Here is a 24,241-nt window from a genome sequence, read left to right on the forward strand (position 1 = left end):
GAATAAAGAAGGTGTATAAAGGTAAAGATTGATAAAAGTGACCAAAATTATATTTTCATTTTATAATTTGTGGTCAATACTTACATTTAATAGTTGGTTTGTTTTATTTATAAATCCACATTTTAACAAGATAGAAAAAATAAATCGCGTTTCAAATGAATTGATTTTTTTGAGGAAAACCTTCCAATATAATATATGCCTCGTAAGAAGTTAATTAAATTTATCTATATTAATTAGGTATTTAATTCATGTTAGACATGAGTTTTACTAAAAACGGCAGTTTTGTAAAATTTTAAGCAGAAAAATAGTATTATTATAAATTTTGCTAATTATACACGTTTTTTTTTCTTATTTACATATTTTATTGTTTGCGCAGTTTCACTAGCTATACTTTGTTAAATATATTATATACATATATTTAAAAAATCTAAACAATTTCCAAGATATGCATCATGAATAATGTTTATTTACATATAAAGGCTCGTGATTGGCTGGCTAGCCGTGACGCAACATACGTGACCGTCAGCGTTGCAGACATGGCGGAAGTGAAAGGTCAGTTAAATCTCTTGACTTCACATTTCATTCTTGATTTAGCAAAATAAACACAGTAATGCATCATCTTAAACCAGGACTAGTTACCGCTGCCGTCGGTGTGTGTGTGGTGTGCCTGGATTGGTAATTTACGATTGTTTTCTGCAGTGTGATGCTGGATTTGAGTGTGTAAGCAGTTCTTCTTCAATGACACTCGCGTTATGCGTTCATTCCTTCACTGGTTACTCTGAGTCTCGGTGTGTTTGTGTGTTTATCTGAAGCAGTTTTTTGTGTGTGTGTGTGTGTGTGTGTGTGTGTGTGTGTGTTTTGCAGTGTTTCCTCTGTGCTGTGTGGTGCAGAACTACGCCTGGGGTAAAGCGGGTCTGGACAGTGAGGTGGCGCGGCTGGTGCTCGGCGGAGACCCGCAGGCGCACATAGAGCACAGCAAACCCTATGCAGAGGTATACACTACACTATACTACTATACTACACCAAACATATAGATACACACTATACTACACTACACCAAACATATAGATACACACTATACTACACTACACCAAACATATAGATACACACTACACTACACCAAACATATAGATACACACTATACTACACTACACCAAACATATAGATACACACTATACTACACTAAACATATAGATGCACACTATACTACACTACACCAAACATATAGATGCACACTATACTACACTACACCAAACATATAGATACAAACTATACTACACTACACCAAACATATAGATACACACTATACTACACTACACCAAACATATAGATACACACTATACTACACTACACCAAACATATAGATACACACTATACTACACTACACCAAACATATAGATACACATTATACTACACTACACCAAACATATAGATACACACTATACTATACTACACTACACCAAACATATAGATACGCACTATACTACACTACACCAAACATATAGATACACACTATACTACACCAAACATATAGATACACACTATACTATACTACACTACACCAAACATATAGATACGCACTATACTACACTACACCAAACATATAGATACACACTATACTACACTACACCAAACATATAGATACACACTATACTATACTACACCAAACATATAGATACACACTATACTATACTACACTACACTAAACACATAGATACACACTATACTACACTACACCAAACATATAGATACACATTATACTACACTACACCAAACATATAGATACACACTATACTACACTACACCAAACATATAGATACATACTATACTACACTACACCAAACATATAGATACACACTATACTACACTACACCAAACATATAGATACACACTATACTACACTACACCAAACATATAGATACACACTATACTACACTACACCAAACATATAGATAAACACTATACAACAAAACAGTGAACAAACAGATACACACTATTTATACAACAACACACTGAACATACAAATTTATATACACAACAACATACTAAACACAGATACAGACTACATATACAACAACACAGATATACACCATATATACACACAATAACATTCTAATATACGCTATATATACACAGCATATAGATATACACTATATATACACAACAACATACTAAACACAGATACAGACTACATATACAACAACAGATATACACCATATATACACACAATAACATTCTAATATACGCTATATATACACAGCATATAGATATACACTATATATACACAACAACATACTAAACACAGATACAGACTACATATACAACAACAGATATACACCATATATACACACAATAACATTCTAATATACGCTATATATACACAGCATATAGATATACACTATATATACACAACAACATACTAAACACAGATACAGACTACATATACAACAACACAGATATACACCATATATACACACAACAACATTCTAATATACGCTATATATACACAGCATATAGATATACACTATATATACACAACAACATACTAAACACAGATACAGACTACATATACAACAACACAGAAATACACCATATATACACACAACAACATTCTAATATACGCTATATATACACAGCATATAGATATACACTATATATACACAACAACATACTAAACACAGATACAGACTACATATACAACAACAGATATACACCATATTTACACACAACAACATTCTAATATACGCTATATATACACAGCATATAGATATACACTATATATACACAACAACATACTAAACACAGATACAGACTACATATACAACAACACAGATATTCACCATATATACACATAGAACAAACCACTGTTATACAATGACTTGCCTAATTAACCTAGTTAAGCCTTTAAATGTCACTTTAAGCTGAATACTAGTATCTTGAAGAATACCTTGTCAAATATCTTGTGCTGTCATCATGGCTAAGAAATCAGCATTTGTGTGTTTGTTGCAGCTGTGGATGGGTGCTCACCCCAAAGGCGACGCTCTCATCAAAGACAACCGGATTTCTCAAAGGACGCTGGGTCAGTGGATTGCAGATTTCCCGGGATGCCTGGGGTCAAAGGTCAAGGACACTTTTCATGGGCAGCTTCCCTTCCTGTTCAAAGTGCTGTCCGTAAACACGGCTCTGTCCATCCAGGCGCATCCCAACAGGGTGAGACCCCAAACATGATATATATATATATATATGCTATATGCACTGGAACGCTCAGTCTTTCATGCCATTATAAAATCGCTGCATTTAAGAGATCTGGTTTCTTTCAGATCAATGATATTCACTGCCTGATTGAGGTACGGTCTCTCACTCCATTAAATGACATTGTTCTGCACCATCATGTTTTTAAAATATGGAAATTTATTCATTTTTAATAGCGTTTCTGCACTAGTCTGCTGCTCCTGATGCTACTTTCATCTCGTTATACACTTGAACAACTAAATTAATGCTCTATTTAATTAAAGTACATGATCAATGCTTCAAAGGGAGCCCATGGTTTCTGCTACACTCATTCTTCCATGGCGGGGCGCCGCGCCAAAATTGATCCCGCCACGGCTACATCAGCTTTACATTCAAAACTTTCAGTCGTGTTTTTTTTTAATAGCGGGTGATAATCGAACTAAAATGTATTAAGAGGTAAGTAAATTATAACAGCGCATACTTTTCTGTAACCGTACTAGTGCTGTGTGCATTTGTTTAACCCTTTAAGTTTACATGCTGACTGACTGACAGATGCGTGAGGCCAGCAAACACGACATATAGCTGTTTCACTTTACTTCAGGACTCATTAATGCCGCTCTGTACGTCTGTTGGAGACATTCATAAATATTCCTAGCAAATCTAATAAATGTTGGAGACGTACTCGTTACATAAACGCACTAAATCGCACTTCAGCAGTGTTTATTTGAGAGCGCACAAGAAGATCTGTGCTTGAGCTGGTATATCTGAGGGGGTGCGCAAAAAGTTGTGTGCACGAGCAGAGGAAATCTACGTGCAAGCAAAGAGATCTGCATGCTGTAGGCTATTACATAAATGCGATCTCGACTTGTAATACTGCGCTCACGACATTTGTCATTGAAATAACGCCACAGATTGTTGGTAGTTCTGTGTTTAAAAAAAAGGCCTGCTGGAAAAAAGTCCTAGTGGAAACACTGGAGCCTTACAATTTTTAAAAGAGTTTCACCGTAAGTTTATTGGTAACTGCAAAACACTCCTATTGCTGATTTATTGCAAGCTAATTGGTTGATTTACTATTTTTCTTCTCATGTCAAAAAAAGAAATTGTAAATATTAGACTCAGGAGATGCCCTAAATGTGAGCTATAAAGAAAACACAAACATATTCTTACAATATTTTTATTATTGCTGAAAACAACATTGGATCACAGAAGTATGACAAGAACAAAGCTCAAAAATTCCTACATTTGTCAACGTTCATGCAGAGTTTCCAAGTCCAGAAGAGAATCTCCCCCCTCTTTATTTATTTAAACATTTATTTTACCCTCGAGATTTGTAAGCTCTTTTTCAAAAATGTGCAATAAGATTGCGAATGATATCAAGATGTGTAAGGTGACGCAGTGGCGCAGTAGGTAGTGCTGTCGCCTCACAGCAAGAAGGTCGCTGGTTCGATCCTCGGCTCAGTTGGCATTTCTGAGTGGAGTTTGCATGTTCTCCCTGCGTTCAAGTGGGTTTACTCCGGGTGCTTCGATTTCCCCCACAGTCCAAACACATACTGTACAGGTTAAATTGTCCGTAGTGTGTGTGTGTTTGTGTGAATGTGTGTGTGGATGTTTCCCAGAGATGGGTTGCGGCTGGAAGGGCATCCGCTGCGTAAAAATGTGCTGGATCAGTTGGCGGTTCATTCCGCTGTGGCGACCCCAGATTAATAAACGGACTAAGCCGATAAGAAAATGAATGAATGAATGAATGAATGAATGAATGAAGATGTGTATCTAACGATTGTATAATGGTTTAAGATAAACATAAAATTAACAAAGCAAGCACCTTACCATGTTGTTCTTGTCTGCAAGGAGCTGGCTGCGAGACTCCATGCGCAATTTCCTGAACATTATCCAGACAACAACCACAAGCCGGAGATGGCCATCGCTCTCACGCAGTTTGAGGGTCTCTGTGGTTTCCGGCCCATGGAGGAAATCTTGGGCTTTCTCAAAAGTGAGTGTGTAATGAGTTACAGTTTAAGTCAGAATTATTCACTCCCCTGTTTATTTTTTCCCCAATTTCTGTTTAACAAAGAGAAGATTTTTCAGCACATTTCTAATCATAATAGTTTAATAACTCATCTCAAAAAAATGATTTCTTTTATCTTTGCCATGATGACATCACATAATATCTGACTAGAAATTCTTCAAGATATTAGTATACAGCTTAAAGTGACAATTAAAGGCTGAACTAGGTTAATTAGCGTAAAGTTAGGATAATTATGCAAGTCATTGTATAACAATGGTTTGTTCTGTAGACAATCAATAGGGGGCTAATAATTTTGACTTTAAAATGGCTTTAAAAAATTGAAAACTGCTTTTATTCTAGTGGAAATGAAACAAATAAGACTTTTTCCAGAAGATAAAATATTATTGGAAATATTGTGAAAAATTCCTGAATCTTCTAAACATTATTCGGGAAATATGTGAAAAAGACAAATGAGGGCTAACAATTTTGACTTCCACTGTATATGAGGAAATGCAGTTTTTATTTGCTTTTAAAGATACTGAAATGTGTCAAATTTTATACCAATTTAAATTTATTTTTGTTTTACAAAATATTGCATTAAATCTAAATATGTCTCATTATAGAAGTTAAATGAATAAAACAGCATTTCATAAGTGCTGTTTAACAGAGCAAGGACAGTTTTCACAGTATTCCTTTTAGTTTCTTTATTATTTATTTTAGTTTGGCTGGAATGAAAATGAACACAAATATTTTAATAAATGCTGAGGTCAATTTTAAAAGCCACCTTACAATTTTTTTTAATGGCTACAGAACAAACCACTGTTGTTCAAATGTCCCTAATGAACCCTCTTAAGCATTCACACACAGTGTAAACTTAAGAAGCCACTTGAAGATTCTCCAGATTTATTAGGTACTATTTGAGTAAATTGGGGTTAGCCAACTAATATCTTAAACGAACAACTATTGACGACTGGAAAAATCATCATTTGCTGGCAGCCTTGTACAATAATCTCTCACGATAACATTTGTGTCTTGAAGCAATGCTTGCTGAATGAATCTGCATTTGACTGAATCATTTGAGTCAGAGAAGTTGCTTTACTTCTAAAAGAGTCAGTTGCTTTTAATAATTATTGAATGAATGACTTGATAAATCAGTCATTAACACTAGGCTTTGTCGCCACCGACTGGCAGTTTCAGTGTCACGTTAATTTATCCTAATATTTCCAGCCATATTTGTGTGGTTTGTGGGCTTATTCATCAGGCTGGCTTTATTTCTTAAATAATCAGCAACTTTGAATGAATCAACTAAATTAATTATTTGATCAATCAAGCATTAACACAGGATTTGTCGCCACCTACTGGCAGTTTCAGTTTCACATGTGTTTATCCTAATATTTGCAACTGTATGTGTGGTTTGTGGGTTTTTTCATCAGATGTCCCAGAGTTCCGTGCGCTGGTGGGAAATGAAGCGTCTGAGGAGCTGCAGAGCGCTGACGGAAACCCACACCGAACGTCTCTCGCCCTAAAGAAATGCTTTACCAGAATGATGAACTGCGAGAAAAAGCTGTTTGTGGACCAGCTCAACATGCTAGTCAAGCGAATCTCAGAGGAAGGTGAGAGGGAAACCGTCTGTCTACTAGCTATGTTAACATGCAGTGTGCTGTTTCTAGCACATCTGACCAGTGAATCTAGCTTGTGTAATCTATCGAATCAAACAGTAGCTATGTTTTCAGCCAGTGTGCCGTTTTTAACACATCTGACCAGTGAATCCAGCTTGTGTAATTCTCTAATCACACAGTAGCTATGTTTCCATCCAGTGTGCTGTTTTAACGCATCTGACCAGTGAATCTAGCTTTTGTATTTTACCTAATCAAATAGTAGCTGTTTCCATCCAGTGTGCTGTTTCTAGCACATCTAACCAGTGAATCCAGCTTGTGTAATCTATTATCAAACAGTAGCTATGTTTCCATCCAGTGTGCTGTTTCTAATACATCTGACCAGTGAATCCAGCTTGTGTAATCTATATAATCAAACAGTAGCTATGTTTCCATCCAGTGTGCTGTTTCTAGCACATCTAACCAGTGAATTCAGCTTGCGTAATCTATAATCAAACAGTAGCTATGTTTCCATCCAGTGTGCTGTTTCTAGCACATCTAACCAGTGAATTCAGCTTGCGTAATCTATAATCAAACAGTAGCTATGTTTCCATCCAGTGTGCTGTTTCTAGCACATCTAACCAGTGAATTCAGCTTGTGTAATCTATATAATCAAACAGTAGCTATGTTTCCATCCAGTGTGCTGTTTCTAGCACATCTAACCAGTGAATTCAGCTTGTGTAATCTATATAATCAAACAGTAGCTATGTTTCCATCCAGTGTGCTGTTTCTAATACATCTGACCAGTGAATCCAGCTTGTGTAATCTATATAATCAAACAGTAGCTATGTTTCCATCCAGTGTGCTGTTTCTAGCACATCTAACCAGTGAATTCAGCTTGTGTAATCTATATAATCAAACAGTAGCTATGTTTCCATCCAGTGTGCTGTTTCTAATACATCTGACCAGTGAATCCAGCTTGTGTAATCTATAATCAAACAGTAGCTATGTTTTCATCCAGTGTGCTGTTTCTAATACATCTGACCAGTGAATCCAGCTTGTATAATCTATAATCCAACATTAGCTATGTTTTCATCCAGTGTGCTGTTTCTAGCACATCTAACCAGTGAATCCAGCTTGTGTAATCTATATAATCAAACAGTAGCTATGTTTCCATCCAGTGTGCTGTTTCTAATACATCTGACCAGTGAATCCAGCTCGTGTAATCTATATAATCAAACAGTAGCTATGTTTCCATCCAGTGTGCTGTTTCTAGCACATCTAACCAGTGAATCCAGCTTGTGTAATCTATATAATCAAACAGCTGTTCTGTTTCTATTCAAAAATGCAAATTAAACTTAAGCGCAAAACTGGAATAACGCATAAAACATTTGCGAATAAAACATCGATTACATCCAAAGAGTCAATATATTTCCATCCATTTAGCATTTCCATTAAGCACTTTTCATGCGATATTCCAAAAATGCACGTAAAAACAGGTGGATTGAAACAATAGTTAATGTTTATCCAGGACTTCCACTCCCACATCTGCAAACACACATTCCTGATCTGATCTATTGCATCTGTGTGGTTCTGTGTTGAGATGAAACCGGTCTGACCTGCTGTGTCGTTTCAGAAGCCGCAGGTAAAGACACCTCTGGAAGTAACGGAGAGCTGCTGCTGCGGCTTCATTCCCAGTATCCCGGAGACATCGGCTGCTTCTCCATTTATTTCCTCAACCGCATCGTGCTGCAGCCGGGAGAGGCCATGTTTCTGGGGGCAAATGAGCCTCATGCGTATCTGTCCGGAGGTCAGAGTTCATCATGTTACTCAGAAAACGTTTTTTTGTGTGTGTGTGTGTGTTAATTTATAATTTTAATTATAAAAATAATCATAATTTTAATAATAATAATGTGATTTTTTTAATAATATCCACATAATAATTAATAATATTGGTATAATTTTATTTATTTATTAAATGTGTTGTGTATATACAAGTAATATTACTGCTTATATTAATAAAATACAAAAATACTATATAAATGTATAGAAATATTCATTAATATTTACTTTGTACAATTAAAAGTATTAATAGTCGAATCCATAATCATCCATTTCATCGAGGTTGGATTGTTGTGGTTTGTATAATATATATTAAATAATATTGATTTAATAATATATATTGTATATTAATTACATACTATTTAATTAACGTTTATTTATTCCATTTAGGTTTTGTAATTTCTATTTTTTATTGTATTTATTTAATAATATTCACACAATAACCTGTTATAATAATTTATAGTTGTTCATCTATTGCATGTAGTTTGTGTATTTGAATTCTTGTGACTTGACTTCATTTATGGCAATTTATTATTCAATATTAGTTTAAAAATAAATTATTAATCATTTATTACATGTAAGCAGGGCTTTACATTAACACCCGCCAAATGCGGGTAGATTTTAGCTTTGGCGGGTAAGACAGCCACTCCCACTAGCCACTTTGGCAGGTTGGAAATAATTTTTACATTGTAGTTTTCTTAAAGCAGGGTTCGACAATAAGGATGGCCCAATATACTTGCAATTGTGATCTTAGAATCGAGAAACAGCACCACTGAAAACAATAACTGTGTTCGCGCGAGACAAAGCAGGTGAATACTGTATAAGAGGATTCTTACTCTCGCGCACAGGTGATGTGATGGCGCTCCCGCTTACTTGCGCTTTTTTTCTGTTCACTTGCTATCGTTTCTATTTGAAAAAGACTAGACAAAAAACGATGCTCGTGTACCCACAGTCCTGCTGCTTTTAGGAGCTCAAGATTGAAAAATATATATATTTGTAAGCAACAGCAGCAGTCACTGCTTTCGTTTGAATTATTCTCAGGCATGTGATCATCCTTTCATTATCACTCGTGGTATGTTTTTACCTGCTTTCTTTTGCTTACAGTTATTTTTGTTAATATAGTTTAATTTTCATCCCTTACAATAACGTTTCTTTAATATGAGATTAACCAACCATTTGTGTGTAACTGCTGATATGGGACAACACAACATCTAAATAAAGTCATTTTAGCATGTCAAAGTCACATTTATTTATACAAAATATATTTTCCAAACAACAAAATTGTGGCTAGTGAAAATGGCAAGTGGCTAGTAATGTTGGAAATCTACTAGCCACAGTGGCTGGTGATCAAAAAAGTTAATGTAAAGCCCTGAATGTAAGGTGTATATATTAACTACTATCATTACGAATTTAACAATCCTTCATATAACAATAGTTATTATTAATTTAGTCTGCATGCATTACAGTCTGCGTAGGTTTTTGTGGTCATAAATCTTCCATGTATGTTGTGTCATTACATTTTTTTGTGAAATATATTTATGTGCTCAATACTTCTCATTTGTTTTTGCAGACTGTGTGGAGTGTATGGCGTGTTCTGACAACACCGTTCGTGCCGGACTGACCCCCAAATACATAGACGTGGACACTCTGTGCGAGATGTTGAATTACTGCCCAGCTCCCGTCAGTGCCAAAATCTTCCCCTGTGTGCGGGACAACGCCGACCCCTGTGTCTACCTCTACGACCCTCCTGTGCCAGACTTCACCGTCATGAGAATACAGGTCCAAATACACACATCAGCCCAATGCCAGCTGCTCAGACAGATTCAGTCCTGTCCTTTAAAGGTCCCCTGTTATGCTTTTTCATTATGCTGTATGTTGTGAAGGTCTCCTTCAACATGTTCACATCCATTACGAGTCAAATAACACTATCATTTTCTCATGATGTGCATCACACTATCAGTTCTGTTCTGACCGTGTTTGAAATGATTGGTTCAAGGATCTGATCTCGCTAAATCCCGCCTTTCCAGACTGTTCTGCTCTTATTGGTCAGGCTGCTTTACTTTACCCTACTTTACTTTGACCCTATTGTGTTCTTATCGGTAAGATGACTCGACTCTGACTCTCTGATTGGTCAGATTAATTTACTATGCTCTGATTGGACAGATGACCCTATTGCACTCTAATTAATAAGCTCTGATTGGTCTGATTATGCTATTGCACTCTGATTGGTCTGATTACGCTATTGCACTCTGATTGGTCAGATGACCCTATTGCACAGTGATTAATCAGATGACACTACTCTGCTTTGATTGGTCAGATGACCCTATTGCACTCTAATTAATAAGCTCTGATTGGTCTGATTATGCTATTGCACTCTGATTGGTCTGATTACGCTATTGCACTCTGATTGGTCTGATTACACTATTGCACTCTGATTGGTCAGATGACCCTATTGCACAGTGATTAATCAGATGACACTACTCTGCTTTGATTGGTCAGATGACCCTATTGCGCTCTGATTGGTCAGATGACACTTTAGATTGATCAGATGACCCTATTCTACTCTGATTGGTCAAATTACCTTAATGCACTTTGATTGGTCAGATGACCCTAATGCACTCTGATTGGTCAGATGACCCTATCGCACTCTGATTACTCAGATGACCCTATTGCTCTCTGATAGGTCAGATTAATTTACTATGCTCTGATTTGACAGATGACCCTATCGCGCTCTGATTGGTCAGATGACCCTACTTTGGTCTAATTGGTCAGATGACCCTATTCTACTCTGATTGGTCAAATTACCTTATTGCACGTTGATTGGTCAGATGACGCTTAAGATTTATCAGATGCCCTTACTCTGCTTTGATTGGTCAGATGACTGCACTCTGCTCAGATTGGTTAGATTACCATATTACACTCTGATTGGTCAGACTAACGTATTACACAGTGATTGGTCAAATGACTTTACTATGCTGTGTGTGGTCAGATGATTCTATTGCGTTCTGATTGGTCAGATGACCCTACTCAACTTTGATCAGATGGCCCTATTCCACTCAGGATGGTCAGATTACCCTATTGCACTCTGATTGGCCAGATTACCCTATTGCACTCCGATTGGTCTGATTGCGCTATTACACTCTGATTGGTCAGATGACCCTATTGCATAGGGATTGGTCAAATGACTTTACTATGCTTGGTGTGGTCAGATGACCCTTTTGCGCTCAGATTGATCAGATGACCCTACTCTACTCTGATTGGTCAAATTACCTTAATGCACTTTGATTGGTCAGATGACTCTTAAGATTGATCATATAGTTCTACTCTGACCAATTAGAGTAGAATAGGGTCATCTGACCAATTAGAGCAGATTACCTTATGTACTCTGATTGGTCAGATTACCCTCATGCACTCTAATTGGTCAGCTGACCCTGCTCTGCTGATTGATCAGATGGCATTACAGGCAGTTTAGAACTGATTTCTTTGACAGACAGTAAATTTTTTATAACCTAGCAGTAATTAAAATTCACAAACAGCTTCACTGCCCACAAAACGAATGGTTATATCCAAAAAAAGCATAACGGGGGCACTTTAAGAGTAATATGATGCTAATGTAGCTGTTGTTCTTCAGGTGCCGTCCTCGACGCAGCAGTATACTGTGAGTGCTCTGGATTCTGCAGGAATCCTGCTGGTCATTGACGGTGAGGCCGTCGCCACGTCTGCTGCTGCACTCTCGGACATCACTCTAAAACGAGGCTCAGTGCTCTTCATTTCAGCCAATGAGAGTGTCTCTTTACAGCTAACATCATCCACAGGCATGACCATGTTCAGAGCGTGCTGCTTACTGTAGGAGACGCTTCAGAAACATCCCGTTACCATCCGTTCTGTCCTGAATCTGCTAAAACACTTCCAGTAGAACTCATGTTCCCATGTTTTTGGCTTCATCATGAACATGCATGACGAATAACCCCTCCTAAGTGGGAGATTATAAATATTAGAATGACATTTAGTGTTGAAATGGCTATGCTAACCAAAAAAAAAAAAAAAAACAGTTTGAGGTTTTGAACGAGGTTGTTTAATCGTTGTGCATGTTCTTCAGAAATATGTCAGTATATAAATTAAAGTCGACATAAAATAAAGACGGGTCTTATTTATGAGGGAAAGGATATTCAATCATTTGACTGTACGGTGAAAAGTAAGAGTTTAAACCACCAGCATTAATCAACGATTGCTAGGATTTTAGGAGTTCTTAATTATTAGCCCCAAACCAAAATATTAATGGTTAAAGTTATTAGATTTTGGTGAAAGTTTATTAATTATTACCAATTATATAGACTTTTTTCTTTCGTTAGAATGGCTTGCACTGAATAATCATCTTAATCAATCCAGTATTATATAGCTTATTTTCAATAAGTCATTGAAGATCATACATAGAACGTTTCTTAAGTATTTTTAAATTGGTTCCCGAAAAACAGCCAAATGCAAACATAAGGGGAACGTTCTAACAAGTTTGCAATGTCAAGCAACAAATAAATGGATGCAAATGCGGAAGTTTGCACATGTCCGCAACTGCTCTTAGTTTAAAAATAAGCTGGTAAGATTTCTTTCCTGGGTAATACTAATATGGTATTAAAAGTGCATGTTATAATTGAAAAAAATGTCTCAAAACACACCGGCAGCCAATCAGAAGTACTCTTCTCTGATTGGTCAGAAGACCCTATTGTGCTCTTATTGGTAAGATGAGTTAACTCTGCCCTTATTCGTCAGATGACCTCATTGTGCTCTAATTAGTCAAAGAACTCTTCTCTGATTGGTCAAATTACTCTATGCAGGGTTCATACAGTCATGGAAAACCTGGAAAAGTCATGGAATTTTAACAGGGCGTTTTCCAGGCCTGGAAAAGTTTTGGAAAAGTCATAGTAAATAGATATCTGTATACTTAAATATCGGTTATTTACTTATTTTCTGTCCTTGGCCTTACTCTGACATTATTAGTGCGGTGTAAGCATCATTCAACTCAATTTTACATATATATATATATATAAATTAAAACTAAATAGATTGTTGCATGTTTTACAATATGCTGTAATGATTTTGAACATGCATTGTTTTTCTTTTACCACGCTTATGAAGACATTACATGGATCATTAGGTCATGAAAATTTTTTGAAAGTCTTGGAAAAATCATGGAAAAGTCATGGAATTTTAGAAGTAAAAATCTGTATGAACCCTGCCTATGGTACTGTGATTGGTCAGATGACCCCAACTGCGGTCGGATTGGTCGTGTCTAAAAATATAGTCGGGGTGGAGTCCTGTTGGGTTATAGTCATGTTTGATTGGGTGCTTTCCAATATCATCATCATTTGGTAAAACTCTCTTAAGTGCACCTATAAATGAATCACTTTGAGAGTCCAGAAAGCATGCAGGCGAACCAAAATGAATCCCAATGGCCACCGATGACACATTGAGGTCTTATCAAGCAAAATAGTTAGTCTATGGAAGAAATTTTATATTATTTATAAAATATATCCCTAACACTTTAATTTAGGTCACAATTCATGCTTTTAACTACTAGCTTATTATTAGGATATAAGCTGTTCATTAGTAGTACGTTCCTATTTTGCAACCCTTATCCCAAAATCTAAATCCAACATCTACCGTACTATTATTAGACTAGTAGTGTTAGTTAGTGGTTTGTGCATATGTGCCTAAACTAAAGTGTTACCAATATTTTCCTTAATTCTACTGAACTAAATGTGCAGATACAAACTTTCTTTTTTTGGGTGAACTGCCCCTTTAAGACTATAAATATTTACGGCTCATTTAAATGCACGGATGCATGATCACTCGCTATTGGCTGCAAGATTTCATGAACCCAGATTGGCTCCATTAGAGATTTTCTGCATAAGGATAATGAAACACCATTTGCATGTTCAAAAACAACTTTTTAAAAAACAGATATTAGGACAGAAACTATTTTACTTTTACATAAAAACCAGGTAACGTTGCCTTGAGACCAATTTTAACGTTTTTAAGACCTTTCCATGGCACTACTGTCGCCGACACACTCTTCCAACACCGGAAACATGTTCAGGGCTTTACTGACGATGTGTGTTTTGTGATTTGATTAGCAGTTCGGCTAATTTTAACACCGACCCTGAAAAAGTGTTTTCATACGTGCGAAACTTTGTTACCGATTTCTATTCTCCCTCCTTCGTGGCTTGATGTGTGGTTATGCTTTTATTAATGTAGTTACTATTTGCACTATTTACCGTGTGGAGAGCACAAAGGATGCTGGGAAAATTCCCGTCACCCTGATGTTTGTTTACTGTATTTATAGTGCCCTCTTCTGATATATGTAAAGCCAGACCACTGACCTCAGCCTTGTTGGTTTTCAGAATTATGTCTAGTATTTTTGGAGCCATGTTAATGACCGTTCACACAAAGTACGATAGCTATAAAGATGACAACAACGATGGGGGATGTAAAAATCGTTCTGAATGTAAACCGTTCAGACTACACAGCTTAAACTATTATGTGGAGAAACAATATCGTTGGGGTTACAGCTAATCAATCTGTCAGATTCTGTAGTGCATTACAGGTCACAAGAAAAAGATAAATGATCTTAAATAAAACATACATTTATAGAGATGGTATAAAAGTATATAATTTCACTCACTTAGGAAATGGAGGCCACGTGAATGGTTTGTGAGCACAATTAAGCGCACACAGCATGCAATATCATCTGATAGTTGTAGGAAATATTTCCAAAAGGCAACTGTCTATGTAAAGCCACATAAAACACAAAAAATAGGATGTATATGCCGAGTTCAGCAGCTAATCAGCTGAGGTGAAGTGACGACGACCAGCGAGACCTGGCTGTCACTCAAGTGGCCACGCCCTTAATTATGCAGACTTCATAAAGCTTAATATCAGGGGTCACCAATCTCGGTTCTGGAGGGCCGGTGTCCCTTCAGGGTTTAGCTCCAACTTGCCTCAACACACCTGCTTGGGTAAGTAAGACCTTGATTAGCTTGATCAGGTGTGTTTAATTAGGAACAGGAACCAGGAACAAGTTTGGTGACCCCTGCTTATTATAAACGAAACGGATGTTATAAAAAAAATTCACCCCTCACAGTTATCATGAAGGGTAATGTTGGCTACATGAAGCAAAATCGTTCTTTGTACCAGGCTATAAACACCCTTTTTTCTGCTGTAAAGCTAGCATTTTGACAGTGCGCTCAATAGAAATTTCCTCTATATAGAGCCTGGCCTAGTGGAATTTCTATGAATTGCAGTTTCAGTTACTTCCGTATTTGCTTCATGAGGGAGAGCGGGGAGTTGCTGCTTGATCGTGACAGGCCTATAATCCAGTACACTGATTGCGGCTGCTAAACCCTCACACTGTGTTCCCATTCCCCTATTTTTTATGAACATTTTGGATTATTGTATAAAACATGCTTGATAAAAATGCCAGGATGCGCGTCAATTTTGAAAATGCGCATTTAAAAAAATGTATGCGCATAACTGATACGTTTTTTGTTCGGTTTGGAGCATCTGCGCTCCCAAAAAACCTCTTACTCCTCCAAAAGGCTCCACATTGAGTTTATTTAGTTTTGTCTTTGTGTTCTGAGATGCAGCTCGTTTTTTAAAGAAGAGTACCACAGTGGCTTCTCCTACTGCAGTCTGACGATATTGTTCTTTTTGACTTATTGAATAGAAACGCTGGATCATTTCGCAAATCTGTTATGCGATATTCCAGTTTTGCACAAATTAAGTTTGCATCTTTGGATGGAAACATAGCTACTGTTTGATTAGATGGATTACACGAGCTGGATTCACTGGTCAGATGAGCTAGAAATCACACAATGAGGACACCTTGCTTCAAAAAAAAAAAAAAAGCAAGAATTAAAAATAAAGTTATCGTTTGCTGGTGTGGACCTAAATATAGTTATTGTTATATTTATAGTTATCATCGTAAGTGTGAGCGGCCCTTTATTCTCTGTTCTGAGATCAGCGCATGCATTCGATGGCTAAAGTCTGAAAGAATGATGAATGTATGGCACTTTCTGAGCTGTAATGGAGCATGTGTCTGCTAAGAGGAACTCTGTATGTAATCTCTATTAAATACAACTTGTGTAATCTTTCATCTGCTGTTTCACCTGCTCATTTCTGGACAGGTTTTTATGATATGACGAGCTTACGCAACAGCTTTACCAGACAAAGGTTGTGTCCTCGTTTACTGACGGTGGCTTATTGGATCTTTTTGTTTGCTTTAGTCGTGTAGCCGTTATTATTGTTTCCTTTTGGGTGCAGTTCAAACAGGATATGAGCTCAAATTCATGAAACAGTACATTTAGCGGTACAAGTCAAGATGGGGAACAATGCTTTCGCAAGACTTGAAGCTTTTAGAAATGTGAGGATTGCAGTCTAAAGCTTGTGATTGAACATTTGTTTAATTATTGTTGACTATTACTTAATTATTGAATTACTGTGCTTAATTTAGATAATTTTGGAACAAATTAGAAACAATCCAATTCAATTCATCTTTATTTGTAGAGCACTTTTGCAATGTGGGTTGTCAAAGCAGCTTCCCATAGAACTACACATAGCTACATTTTATTTTTATTAAGGAAATATATTAAATGATTGTGTTTTCATAAAAATTTAAATAATAAAATGTAATTAATTAAACAGTAATACAAGTTAAAGGAATAAAGTAAATATTTAATAATATTTAAACATTTAATAAATATTCAATATTATAATAATCATTATAATAGAATTCAAATTGATATTTAAATATTTCTTTCTCAATTTACATGCATAACACACTACACTGTAAGGCAATTACTTAAAGTGAGTAAACCTGTTGCCTTAAAAGTGGCAAGTTGATTAAAAAAATGTAAAGTATTTCTGTTGCAACTTTTAAGTTCACTTAACTTATTTTTTATAAATTATGCATATTTTACATAATTAATTTACTTAATCATTTGAAGGTAGTGGTTTCTTAAAAAAAATTTAAGTAAAGCCAACTATCGCTTTTTACAGTGTACAAAGTATGTGTGTGCATGTGTTACAGATTTGTTTATGGTAAATATTTAATACATCTTAACTAAGTTATATTTTCATAGCATATTATAGTAAATATTTAAAAATAAATGTAAAACATAAAATACTAATATAAAAAAATACAAATTTATTTATTTATATTATTCATATATACTGTTTGTAATCGAATATTTAAATTCAAAATTAATTTGATAACAACATTTATTTAAAAAAATAAATATATATATATATATATATATATATATATATATATATATATATATATATATATATGATATGAGGATAAAATTTAAAAATATTTAAATAATTTTATTAATAATGGCTTTTCCCACAGCTGGTGGAGGAGACGAGAGTTCGGTTGGAGTTCACTGTAGTGCACAGGAACAGATTAAAACAGTTGTTATGTGCTCTTGCTCAAGTAGAAAAGCTCGCACTGCTTGCCCCGCCTTTGTGCTCTTCTTATTGGCTATATATTTAATATATCTTAAATATGTTATATTGTCATAGCATAGCATATTATAGTAAATATTTAAAAATATAAATAAAACAAAATACTAATATAAAAAAATACAAATTTACATATTTACATTTAATCATTCATATATATGTAATCGAATATTTAAATTCAAAATTTATTTAATAACAACATTTAATTAAATAAACAGATATATATAGATATGAATGACAATAAAAAAATTTAAATATTTAAATAATTTTATTAATTAAAGAACACAGATAAAATAATAGTTCAAACCATTCAACGTATTACTAATGAGCAGTTTTGCTACATTTTTTTCACACTAAACCTGTTTAGCTGCTCTTATAAATACTGATTTAGCTAAAGGATGACTGTGCTTCTAACCTGAGACCAGCTTGAAAATTAATCCTCCTGTTTTTCTTCTGTAATATCCATCACTTTCCTGAATCTCTCACACAAACCACTCTCTCCTGATGCTCCAACTTGAACTTGATTGACAGGTGGATTGGCCAACGAGTCGAGAGTGAATGTGTGCTGCTGAATTTGATTGGCCGAGGGCTTGAGCTTCCAGTAGAGTTTCTGAAGCGCCTGCACGTCCTCTAGTGCATTATGGGCTGCATATGAGACCCCCAGCAGGTTCTTGACCAGGCTCTCCTGCTTGAAACTCTGCAGGCCGTGGTCTTTCAGGAGCTGTCGGGCCAGAGGAAGAGTGTCAACGAAGCCAGAAACCTCCCTCTGGAAATGAGAGCGGAGGCTGAACTCATCCAGAGCTCTGGCCAGGACGGGACAGTCGAACCTGCACATACACACAGTTAAATTCAAAATTATTAGCCCTCCCTGTATATATTTTTTTTCTATGACTCATTGGATAGAGCTGCGTCATTATTTTGTAAATCTGTTATGCGATGTTCCAGTTTTGCACAAATTAAATTTGCATCTTAAGATGAAAACATGGCTAATGTTTGATTAGGTAGATTACATGAGCTGGATTCACTGGTCGTATGTGCTACAAACAGCACACCGAGGACACCTGCTGGTTATAAGGGGCAATGCAAAAAGAATTGTGTGATTGTGAAGTTTAACCATTATACCAGGCATGTCCAAGCTCGGTCTTGGAGGGCCTGTGTCCTGCAAAGTTTAATTCCAATCCTAATCAGACACACCTGGGCAAGCTAATCAAGCTCTTACTAGGCTTTCTAGAAACATCCTTGCAGGTGTGATGAGGCACGTTGGAACTAAAATCTGCAGGACACCGGCCCTCCAGGACTGAGTTTGGACACTAGGGTTGGGCGATGTCTAATATGAAACATCGCGATGGACGATGCCATTGTCGTCGTAGGCGGGGGTCGTTGTTAAGTATCAATTAATTCATAAAGAATTAATTAATTGTAGCCTACCGTTTTCACTACCTGACCCACATGGTCTTTGCTTTACCCATAACCAAACCATAAATAAATAAACTTACAAACAAATGACCACCTGTCAATCCCCTTTTTTCCGCGGGACTCTGGCATGAATAGGGCACCTTGATCTGTGTCGTTGTAATGCACAGGTGTCAAACTCAGTTCCAAAAGAGCCGCAGCTCTGCACAGTTTAGTTCCAACCCTAATTAAACACACCTGATCAAACTAATTGAGTCCTTCGGGCTTGTTTGAAACCTACAGGTAAGTGTGTTGGAGCAGGGTTGGAACTAAACTGTGCAGGGCTTCGACCCTCCAGGAATTGAGTTTGACACCCCTGTTCTAATGGCTTTTCTAATGATTGGTGAATCATTCCAATCAGTGGAATTGACAGTGATCTGTCAATCACTCAACCAATGCCTTCTGCCTTCAGATGACAGGAGCTACAACCGTGAAAATGTGAAGCGCTGAAGATGAGAGAATAAAAATAACAATGACAGATTTACCTGCAGTTACTAATAATGGCACATCTTATTAGTGATCATGTGCTGAATGTTAATCCCCCATTCACACTTTTCCAAGAGTGGATAAAAGACTTCCAGTGTCTCCAAGTTCGCTATGAAAATGACTAAAGCCATTCACTGTAAAGTCTGCGTATGTGTAATCTCCACATTTTAAGCACAAGAGGTGCTGTATAATGCTTCATTTAATCCTCATGATGCTGTCAGCCGTGCAAGCGGCAGCTATATGTAACATTTAACACAGCTCATGAAAATACCATCATTGCTATTAAGATGACATGCAAATAACAGGTTATATGTCGATATTAATGTGGGGCGGGGCGATGGATCGCGATGCCGGCTCAGCATCGTAGAAGTTTGTCGGCCATCGGTGATGGAGGATGGCATCGTCTATCGACACAACCCTATCCGCTTGTTAAGTGATGATGATTTTTTGGTGACGTATGTAATACTATTTCCGGGTCCAAGCCACTCATTTGAGTTGAGAAATCATCCGTTTATGATCACTTTTTATTCCTATCACACATTAAAGTTAATTTTACATAAAGTCATAGTGTACACAACAATCTCTTGGCTTGCTGCATTTAGATAAATAAATAATATAATAAATAATAATAATATAATAAATGATATTAGTAGGGCCAGACGGAATCTGCGGACGTTTTTTGCTATTTCTGCGGAGAATTTTGGTAAAAATCTGCGGATTTCTGCGGAATTATTTTGGGAGTATCCAGCGGAGTATCATAACTAAAACCTTAATATATTAAATAAAAAGTAATAAATTACTAAATAAAAACTGAAATTCAGATTTACACATTTACTTAAGTAAACAAACAGAATTAATAATTGGCTAAAAATCTGCAGAAATCTGCGGAATTCTGTGGAAAATCTGCGGATTTCTGCACGCGCAGATTCCGTGTGGGCCTAGATATTAGGCATGGACATGTATATTGCAATCGTGATTTTCAAAAGTATTAAATCGCTTTGTAAACGTTTATTATTACCATTTCATGAGTCTCCCCATTCAGTTAAATAGAGCGCTTGGACCCGGAAGCCGCTCCGCGTGACGTCACACTTAACAAGCAGATTGGACACCCCTGTCGTATACAGTGAAAGAGCGCTTGTTTGATTTGTTTTTAAAGTCTACGACTGTAAGAATTCAAGTGCATTTAAATCATTTGTGTACCAGAAATTATAACAATGAAAATTTATTGCATTTAATATTGTATCTAATGAATAATATGCTATTTTTATTCTGACATTTGCTTATTAAACTTACACTCGAATACAGTTAGACTTACCCAAAAATAAATGTATGCAGATTATCTAGACTACAAAGTCATCCCAATCAACATGAAATTCAAAGTTCTTAAAGGGTCACGAAACACATTTTTTTGAGCTGTTGACAGTCGTATACGTGTCCCACACTGATAAAAACACTATTAGGACACCTATATTTCACTAAAAAGTGTAAATTGGTTGTTTTTGCGTTATTTCAAGCAAATTCGTTCTTCCGGTTTGAAACGAATTTTTGAAGCTGCGTCACGGTCATGACATAATAGCGTGTATTCCAGCGTGCAGACTGGACGTCTGTGCCAGAGTGTGTCTTATTACATCTTACAGTGTGCTGCATTAATGCATGAGTAAAGCTTGGTTTAAACCAATCAGCGCGCTCTATTGTGCAACTTCATTAATATTCATTACTGTCACAGTGTTTAGACGACAGAGACGCCACGTTGTATTGGCAAAACAAGCGTGAAGTGTTGCTTTTATAGTTTACTGCAGTTAAGTTTTGTTTTCATTTTCTCTCTGTGAGAGCTCAGCTGGAGTCACGTGTGGATTAACAGTGTACGCGACGCTCGACAACAATAACTTGCGTGTCCAAGGAGGATTATTGTTTACCTGAGAGCTGTTCTCATCTGCAAACGCTGAGATCCGGATTCGCTTGTAGTCTCCTCTTAATAAAGACGCGGCTCTAGTTGCTGGTGATTGTCCTGTCTCTACAGATTTGGTAAGTGAGCGACCAGCGCTCTTTGTTTATTCAGTTTGTTCGTATCGAACAAACTATAGCACCGAGTGTAAACATGTTAGCACCACAACCAAACTTTAACCTCGTGTAGGATTTTCACCGCATTTTGTGACCGGAATAACACACGCTCGACTACAGATATCTATGTAAACACAGTCCCTTTCTCCCCTGTGTGTGTGTGTGTGTGTATGTGTGTGTGTGTGTTTTGACTCTTAAAGTCAGCGCGCACAAATAGACACTCCCACACCATGCCTCTTTTCTTTCTCCGACACTCCCCCTAAACAGAGCTGGACACGCCCACTTTTCTGACTTTTTCCAAAGAAGAGGTGTGAAAACACCCTGCTGAAACCAGGGGGTTTCATGGCCCTTTAACAAATTGAGCTATTCAAGTCATCTGGTGAACAAGTTATATTCATATCAAAATATATAATCGCAGAAAAACTAAATATTGCATTGTCAGATGTTCCCAATATCATGCAGCCCTACTCCATATAATAATAATCTGTGCAGAATGTACAATTAAGCATGCAAAACAAGACCAAAGACAAGGCAATTGGAACTTCATCTATAAAACGACACTGCAATAGATGTAGATGATGACTATTTCAACAAGCTAGTTTGATCTGTACCTGCGTATGTTGTGTCCGAGGAGCAGCGGGTGATCCAGCATGCGCAGGAAGCTGATGAAGGACAGCAGGGCTTCTTTGAGGGAGCTGGTGAGCAGAGGCCGGCGGTGCAGGAAGAGACGCTGATGTTTTACACTAAAGCCTGTGATTCTGGAGGCTCCGCGCTGGAACGGCCGACGGGGAACCATGAAGAGGTTAAAAGTGTGACCTCCGCTCACCGCAGCCAGCTGGACGATTTCACACGAGGAGTCTGGAGGAGGAGAATATATCAAGAGTTCATTAACAAATTAAATAAACACATTAATAACTTTATTACAACATGATTTAGAATAAAAATATATCAACTATATAGAACTAAACAATAAAATAGCCAATTTATATATATATATATATATATATATATATATATATATATATATATATATATATATATATAAATATATATATATTATATATAAATATATATATATATATTATATATATATATATATATATATATATATATTATATATAAATATATATATATATATTATATATAAATATATATATATATATATATATATATATTATATATATATATATATATATATATATATATATATATATAAATAAATATATATATATATAAATAAATATATATATATATATTTTTATATATATATAAATATATATATATATATATATATATATATATATATATATATATTTTTTATATATATATATATATATATATATATATATATATAAATATATATATATATATATATATATATATATATATTATATATATATAAAATATATATATATATATATATAACAAATAACAATATATTATAAGATCATTTAAAACGAGAAAGATCATAGACGAGACTGTTTGTGCACAAATTATTAATATTTGCCGTCAAAAAGTTTTTTTTACTCTTTTTTTTATTTTTTCGGAATTATATCTATCTATTGTAATGTTTCAACATTTTAACAACTTAAATGCACATGTATAGCCTGGAATTTAACAAAATGGTGCCTAAACACGATGTATCGGCTGTACACATCTTATGTTGTCAAAACGCTGAGCTAAGGTAAACACGACTGCTTCATTCGTACAAAACTCGACATATTTTCACATATTTAACGAGAACTTGGAGTAAATTCACATACCCAGGCCTGTCGTCTCTAAATCAAAAAACACAGTAGGTGGAGAATGCAGAGGGCTACAGTCTACCATTTCTGTCTTTTCAAACTTTCCACCACTCGCTTTGTGAAGGTTTTGCTTATGAATATTAATGACGTTCTGATGGGACGTAAGCAAACAGTCCAAGCTGATTGGATAAAAAACAGACGTGACCAAGCTGGTGTTTTGTCTAGTAGCGAATGATTTACACGAGGGCGTAACCAAAAGTCTTAATAATGTTCAGTGATTGGACGCTTTTAGTAACATGTTATTA

The 24,241-nt window shown here is 35.9% G+C and overlaps 2 protein-coding genes across 6 annotated transcripts; one reads left to right on the top strand and one right to left on the bottom strand.

The window, feature by feature from the left end:
• The first annotated feature begins 501 nt into the window (after positions 1 to 501).
• On the top strand, positions 502 to 16,820 carry mpi (mannose phosphate isomerase). 3 transcript variants are annotated; one of them, NM_001033110.2, is made up of 8 exons: positions 502 to 552; positions 865 to 992; positions 3,010 to 3,210; positions 5,080 to 5,221; positions 6,670 to 6,849; positions 8,468 to 8,641; positions 10,244 to 10,452; positions 12,305 to 12,722. In NM_001033110.2, exons 1-8 carry the CDS (start codon positions 537 to 539, stop codon positions 12,521 to 12,523), a joined length of 1,269 nt encoding a protein of 422 aa, NP_001028282.1. In that variant the 5' UTR covers positions 502 to 536; the 3' UTR covers positions 12,524 to 12,722. The 3 variants fall into 3 exon arrangements, with proteins under 3 accessions (NP_001028282.1, XP_073798399.1, XP_073798400.1); XM_073942298.1 differs by having other exon boundaries at positions 525 to 720; positions 12,305 to 16,820; XM_073942299.1 differs by lacking the exons at positions 8,468 to 8,641; positions 10,244 to 10,452; positions 12,305 to 12,722 and adding an exon at positions 7,211 to 8,155 and having other exon boundaries at positions 525 to 552; positions 6,670 to 7,054.
• Positions 8,248 to 24,068, bottom strand: plex9.2 (PML-like exon 9.2). 3 transcript variants are annotated; one of them, XM_073941630.1, is made up of 4 exons: positions 23,955 to 24,051; positions 22,803 to 23,049; positions 18,608 to 19,019; positions 8,248 to 8,631 (listed from the first exon to the last, which is right to left on the bottom strand). In XM_073941630.1, exons 1-3 carry the CDS (start codon positions 24,019 to 24,021, stop codon positions 18,626 to 18,628), a joined length of 708 nt encoding a protein of 235 aa, XP_073797731.1. In that variant the 5' UTR covers positions 24,022 to 24,051; the 3' UTR covers positions 8,248 to 8,631; positions 18,608 to 18,625. The 3 variants fall into 3 exon arrangements, with proteins under 3 accessions (XP_073797731.1, XP_068073394.1, NP_001373584.1); XM_068217293.2 differs by lacking the exon at positions 8,248 to 8,631 and adding an exon at positions 12,152 to 12,646; NM_001386655.1 differs by lacking the exon at positions 8,248 to 8,631 and having other exon boundaries at positions 18,442 to 19,019; positions 23,955 to 24,068.
• Between the last annotated feature and the right edge of the window lie 173 nt (positions 24,069 to 24,241).

The sequence above is a fragment of the Danio rerio genome, chromosome 25 (assembly GCF_049306965.1).
Source record: "Danio rerio strain Tuebingen ecotype United States chromosome 25, GRCz12tu, whole genome shotgun sequence".
Taxonomy (NCBI): Eukaryota; Metazoa; Chordata; class Actinopteri; order Cypriniformes; family Danionidae; genus Danio; species Danio rerio.

Excerpts from the sequence above, each read along its gene's own strand:
- mpi (NM_001033110.2), top strand. Across the intron at positions 6,850-8,467 it reads CAAGCGAATCTCAGAGGAAG|AAGCCGCAGGTAAAGACACC; the intron begins GTGAGAGGGAAA and ends GTGTCGTTTCAG. Across the intron at positions 10,453-12,304 it reads TCACCGTCATGAGAATACAG|GTGCCGTCCTCGACGCAGCA; the intron begins GTCCAAATACAC and ends GTTGTTCTTCAG.
- plex9.2 (XM_073941630.1), bottom strand. The coding sequence starts at position 24,021 with ATGGTAGACTGTAGCCCTCTGCATTCTCCACCTACTGTGTTTTTTGAT. Across the intron at positions 23,050-23,954 it reads TTTAGAGACGACAGGCCTGG|ACTCCTCGTGTGAAATCGTC; the intron begins GTATGTGAATTT and ends CTCCTCCTCCAG. Across the intron at positions 19,020-22,802 it reads CTCGGACACAACATACGCAG|GTTCGACTGTCCCGTCCTGG; the intron begins GTACAGATCAAA and ends GTGTATGTGCAG.